Below are 6,528 nucleotides of genomic sequence, written 5' to 3'. Positions count from 1 at the left end.
TATACACACACACACACACACACACACATATATATATATATATATATATATCGATACCTGCGCGTTGTGTTCGTCATCCAACTCGTCCGACCCACCACTGTGTGTGTTGCCTGCATCCCTAACACTCGTATGCGCACTCTCCAACTTCTCAGGCACGCTCCCTAGCCGCACACTGCCATACTCAACACTACTTACTACTTCCCCAGAAACTCGGTGCGTGCTCGAGTGTGGACGTGAGAGAGTATGGGACTGTGACGGTGACTGTAGACTCGCTCCAGATTGGTGCTGTGGAGGTTTGCCCTGGCCCGCATTGATGTGCAGGAATGATACGTCGTCCGAGGCGTGTGAGGTGTGTGACACACCCGATTGCTGACTGGCCGCATGCTTACCTGTGGGAATGGGCGCGTAAGGGTGTACAAGTGAGCTGGGTGGTAAATCCATCCATACGTATAGCCAGACGTATACGTATACCGGGACGTAAACGTATACCTAGACATATACGTATACTTAAACGTATACGCATACCTAGATGTATACGTATAGCCAGACGTATACGTATACCGGGACGTAAACGTATACCTAGACATATACGTATACTTAAACGTATACGCATACCTAGATGTATACGTATACATGGACGTATACGTATAATTAAACGTATACGTATACCTAGACGTATAAGTATACCTGGACGTAAACGTATACCTAGACGCACGGGCTACGATTGTTGTGTGTTTTTGTGCATGGAGTGCGATTCCGTGACCTTGACAATCTGACCTTGATAGTAGGTAAGCTGGTTGATCTACTTGCCTAGCTGTAGTTATCACAGTATATATCACAACATATATCACAATACACATCATAACACACACACACATATATATATTTATATATACATACATACATACACACACAAACACACACATACACACACACACACATATATATATATATATAGATATAGATATAGACACACACACACACATATATATATATATATATATATATATATATTAAGTACGCGTATCTATATTGCACAATTATTGCTCGCGTAGGTGCATTTTATACTGATGCACAAAACCGCTAGTATAGAATCAGTATCATACCCATACACATACAGCAATATACGAGACGTAATAACTGCCCCACTGTGGATTAATTGTGGTAGGTTACAAACACTGTAGTAAGCTACACAAGAATTTTCGCAGACACTCATCTGAATGCAAACTCACCGGAAAGGGCACGCGTATGTATATAGCTACATTGTTCTTCTTCTACATACTTCCCATATTGCAACATACCTGACTGGTGGTTTGACTGTCTGCTGTTTATTGGCTGAGAATGTGAACTCGCAATACCCGACACATTGAAGGACTGACGCAGTGCTGGTGAAGTAGCAGGCCGCTGTCCTATTTATAGCACAATTTTTTGTTAAAAGAAGAGATAGAAAAGTTTGAAGATAGTAAGCCTGCGCATACACTTAATCTCATCTGTGGCCAGTCAGCGAAACAATCATGAACGGTAGAGTGTAATTGATGTGTCTGTTGTTTTCGATGTTTAAATTCCATAAGGTGCAACCTTCTCTCGTGTACATTGGCTAAGATATATCTATATATATATATATATATATATATATATATACTCTACCTGCTTGTATGTCCATGGCATCGAATGAAAGCGACTTTGAAGACGGCTGCGATGGCTGCGACTGTGTAAACGGTGACATGGTAGACTCGTCCTCTGGGTCTTCGCCCTTCTCAGCAGAACATTTCGGTACCCCACCTCTCCGCGCCGGTGTATGTGTGTGTGTGTGTGTGTGTGTGTGTTCTGGTCTATGGATGTCCATACGTGTAGGCATGTGTGTGGAGTGAAGGATATGTGTGCGTGTATGTGCATGTGTCTGTGTGAGTGTATGTGCATGTGTCTGTGCATGCAGCTGTGTGTGTGTCAGTATCTCGTCTAATGGGTCCCTCTCGTTGGCCATGGAGGCGGGCGATGGGCACCCGTGCGCACTATTAGCGTGGCTGGCTTTGAAGATCAAGGGGGAGAGCTGTTCCTCTTTGATATTCGCATCCTGGATATGTAGGTAGGTAGGTATATGCGGATGCATGAATGTTGGATTAGAGGCTTTTTGTAGTAGATAGTGCGTAAGAATTTTTGCTGTATGAAACTATATATATATATATATATATATAGTAGTTATACATAAATAAATATATATATACAAGTATATATATATATATATACGAGTATATATGTAATAACCACATACCCTGCCCTCAGACTTTATTCTACGACCGGTGGAGTGCGCTGGACAGACCAATCTTTCAGACCGGCTGCTGGGCATGTCTTGCGAAAGCGGGTCGAAGTGGTGTGGCTGTGTGGTATTAGAAAGAAGGTATGTGTGAATACGCACAAACGTGATAGTCACAGACAAACACAGTGATATATCATATGTACCCCAGATGTGTTTAAAACTTCCAGCTGCATCCGCACCCATCGTTGGGCTAACAAGGATACCCACTCAGTCTGTGCAAAGGCAATGCTTGGTCACTAAGATCAACTGGGCAACTAGACCGCCTAGCGATCCATTTGATTTCCCGCAGACGTTACGTTATTCACGTACCGTTTATGCTGAAACCAACATGCCAGTTACGACACATGACACAAACATATGCAAATCAGCCTCATGACACGGACATAGGTCGTGCTCACCTCAGCGCTGGCTTCCTTTTTAACGGCAATGCCGGACATCATGCTCAGTTCCTCCTGACTACCCTTCTCCGTGTGTAGGTGACTCTCAGATGCGCCTTGCACCGGCACATCCAGGGGGGTGGACGTGAAAAAATCCTCGCATCTCATTGGCTGCTGCGTGGCTGTGAATAGATCCTGGCTTTCTATTGGCTGAGAGGCGTGCTTCGTGAACGTCCCCTCGGCATCTAACTCTACCGGGTTATCTAAGCCGCGTCCAGACCCTTTAGGCTCAGCCTGAGGGCAGCCATCCCTACTATATCCTGCGTCCGTGTTATCTAGCCCCCCTATAACATAACTCCTGTCCAAACCACAAGGTCTGCTCGGTATGGCTGTGGACCTGGTTGTAACCTCCACAGCATAGGTCTCTGACTGGTGTGCACGTGCATTTCCAGCATCTGCCTCTCCCGCCGAGGTTCGGCCAGCGTGCCTATCGAGACCATCTCCTTCCCTGTCCTGGACCTGGACGATAGGACCGGTGGGTGCTGTGTGCGATCCCCTCTGTGTACCACTGACCCTCTCATTACAATGAGTCAGATGCTTATCGTCTGTCGTATGCGAAGTCTCTGACATATCTACAGACCCCATTGTATGCCTCGTGCGCGGGTGTGTGGGTATGTTTTGGTCCCTGGCGAGTGGGTGAGGCTCCTCGCGGCCCTGTCCCGTTTTCTCCGGGGCGGGTGTCTTGTCCGTGTGTGTGCTGTTGGAGTTGTTCCTGTCACTCTGTCCCAACGTCGCACTACTGGTCCTCTGCGCCCTCCTGTTACTCATGGCACCACTCGCATTCTCGTCCAATGAAATCGCGCCATTCCCATCGCGCGCGCCACCCTCCTCCAATGAACCCTCCACGCGCTGTTTTCCGCGTGCTCCAACCGCCATGCTCGCATCTGACAACAACACATCCCTGCTGTGTGGCTGGTCCTCACCCGACACACGTGGCAACCGCGTGCCCTGCGTGGCGCGTGCCTGTACAGGCGTGATGCCTATCTCCTCGTCACTCGCACTAAAGTCGTCCGCTCCGTCGCTAAGCAACGCGCACTGTGTACTGAGTGAGTGTGAGTGTGCGTTCACATCCACCGGTGCCCGCGCTTTAGACGGCTCTGCAGCGGTGTATGTGCCTGTGTGTGTGCCTGCTATATGGCCCTCGTCCCGTCCTTCCGTTGTTGCTGCCTGGGTCTCGTCACGTGTTGGCTGGCCACCCCTTAGTCCTGCGCTTGCATCCTCGCAGGTCTTCTCGCGCACACGCGTGCTTGTAGACGCCCGGGCCTCTGTGAAGGTGTTTGTGCCTGTCTGTCCGCGTACATACTCACCAGTAGCTACGTGTTCGTGGTCTCCATCACTGCTCTCGAGGGTTATTGGCCGTGTGCCCTGCCCATCCCTATCACGTGACTTCGGCTGGTTTTGTCTTGCCCGATATTCGGCTGTCTTCTCAGATTCCTCAGCTACGCTCGCGCTTTCTGGGACCTTACTCGTGTGCGTGTACATATTACTGCTTGTGGTCCGGCGTGTATGTGTGTTTGTGTGTGTATGTGTGTGTGTGTGTGCAGAGTGGCGTGTATGTATGCTAGTGTTGAGCGCATCCTCATCCCCGCTACTTACACAGTCCTGTGACAACGGCGATGAGTCACTCAGATCACTCTGCGGTATGCCAGATCCCACATGCCCAGCGATAGAGCGGTCGGTAGTACACATCAGTTCCTGGTTAATTGTCTTCCCCTGCTCTCTGGGTACCTTCTGGGCAGGCGGCGTGTCCTGCCAGTTCACGCTGAAATCTGCGTCAAACCCGCGCGTCGGACTAAACACCTGCGACGAGAAAAACTGCGACTGTGGCGGCGAGTCCTCCTGAGCGCCTCTCGCAGACGCCTGCGCCGTATGTGTCGTTGCGCCCGCGCGTTTATCCGCGTCCGCATGTGCGTGTATGTCTGGCTGAGCATTTGTGCGTGCGCGTGTGTGCGTATGTGTGTGTGCATTGGCACGCATGTGTGTGTTGCTAATATGGCCACTCACATCGCTGCCATTCTCTACCACATTCTCGAAGCTCAACGTACCGAACATCTCAGACGAGGTTCGGCGGCGGTTGATCTCTTTCTTCTTACTAGCCTGAGGCGTACCTCTCCTTGCACGTGTACTTTGCTGATCCGTGCTCAACACATCTCCCTGCGTGCTTGTGCTCGTGTGTGCTTGTGCGTGCGTGCGTGTGTGGGCGTTTTCTACTGGCCGCCCTTTCTGTGCGGCCGGAGATGCTAACATCTCAGACTCAGACATGGACGAAAACGGAGACACGCCCCTCTTCCGTTTCCGTGCCTCCTGATTGGCCGCTTTTAAAGTCTGCGCACTCTGATTGGGTGGCGGTGAGTCATGTCCACCTAACGGCTCCTGGGGTGAATAATCCAGAGACTCCACTTGTGACAGCGGGTATAGCATACGGCCCATACGATGCTCTCTCCTCTTCACTCGACTGTGGTCCTCCATACATCTGGCTGCTTCCGCCCGTCCCGGTTGGGCCTTGGCTCTAGGCTTGTTCATAGCCCTACCACGTGTGGAAGCACCTGCTGATGTATGTGTGTGCGTGTCTGCCTTGTTGGTGTTGGTGTTGGTGGTGTTGTTGTTGTTGCTGTTGCTATTGTGTGCATGCGTGTGTGTGTGCGTGAGTGTGAGTGTGTGTGTGTCTGTTGCTGTTGGTGCTGTGCGTGCAGGTTTGGGTGGAGAGAGTGTCTGTGGTGAAGAGTGACCTGAGTGCTGCGGCGAGCTGTTGCCCTGAGACGAGTCCGTGACATTGAATGAGTTATCTGATCCCTGGGACGACAGAAACGTCTGCGATTGCATATGCGTTCGTGCGTGTGCGTGTGCGTGTGCGTGGGCGTGTGGTGGTGTGGTTGAGCGTGCGGGTATTCCATGCTTATCAACTGTGTCCCCCTGTTCACCCGCTGTATGCCTCTGTGTACGTACACCGGGCCTTTCTCGTGTATATGCATCTGTATGTGTGCGTGTATGTACAAAAGGATGTGTGTGTGTATGTGCATGTGTATGTGTACTCGTGTGTGTATAGGACTCTGCTTGTGTATCGGGCACGGAGTCATCCCAGGAATGTACTCCGAAGATCTGCGAGTGGAACTGCGATTCCGGGAGTGAATCAGGTCGTGGCGCACGCTTTCGCGCATTCTGATTGGACGACCGGCTGCTCTTAGAGCTTTTCGCGGGCTTTGTTCTAGCGGTTGTGGGCTGAGTTCGAGGAGAGGATTTATCTGTGTATATAAATAGAACAAAAAAATGCCAAGGATGTGGGTATTGCAACGGAATACAGGGCTGGCCAAGACTACTATAAATAGGGTGCTCGCTGAAAGCCCCAACGCCAAACTCTGGACCCTAAGCCCTAACCTAAACCCTGACTCTTGACTCTGAACTCAAACCTAAACCCAAGAAATCGGATTCTTGACTGTAAACCTTAACTTATATCCTAGAAACCTTAATTCCTGACTATAAACCCTAACCTGAACCTTAGGAACCCTAAGCAGTACACAGGGATGCGCATGGCGTCCTATGTGGTACACATGACTGGATAGTCATGAATGGTCACCGCAGACACACTCCAGTCGGCAGAGGCTCTATGTCCAAAACAAGCGCAACCAACAGTAACACACTTCATCTAACCTTCCACAATTTATATATATATATATATATATATATATATGTATATATATATATATATATATATATATATATATATATATATATATATATATATATATATATATATATATATATATATATATATAT

At 49.1% G+C, this 6,528-nt stretch overlaps 1 protein-coding gene across 1 annotated transcript in view; it reads right to left on the bottom strand.

Moving 5' to 3' along the window:
- Nucleotides 1–6,528, bottom strand: part of SARC_02956 (hypothetical protein) — a gene marked incomplete at its 5' end in the record, with an annotated part of 17,673 nt that overhangs the window by 8,634 nt on the left and 2,511 nt on the right. Inside the window, 5 exons of the mRNA XM_014303272.1 lie at nucleotides 96–389; nucleotides 1,302–1,385; nucleotides 1,648–2,074; nucleotides 2,273–2,377; nucleotides 2,716–5,996. Coding sequence (XP_014158747.1) covers nucleotides 96–389; nucleotides 1,302–1,385; nucleotides 1,648–2,074; nucleotides 2,273–2,377; nucleotides 2,716–5,996 — 4,191 coding nt within the window. The remainder of the gene's footprint in view (nucleotides 1–95; nucleotides 390–1,301; nucleotides 1,386–1,647; nucleotides 2,075–2,272; nucleotides 2,378–2,715; nucleotides 5,997–6,528) is intronic.

Source organism: Sphaeroforma arctica, assembly GCF_001186125.1.
Source record: "Sphaeroforma arctica JP610 unplaced genomic scaffold supercont1.141, whole genome shotgun sequence".
In the NCBI taxonomy this organism is placed as follows: Eukaryota; class Ichthyosporea; order Ichthyophonida; genus Sphaeroforma; species Sphaeroforma arctica.
The sequence above is the reverse complement of the archived record's forward strand: the minus strand, read 5'-3'. Positions and strand labels throughout refer to the sequence as shown.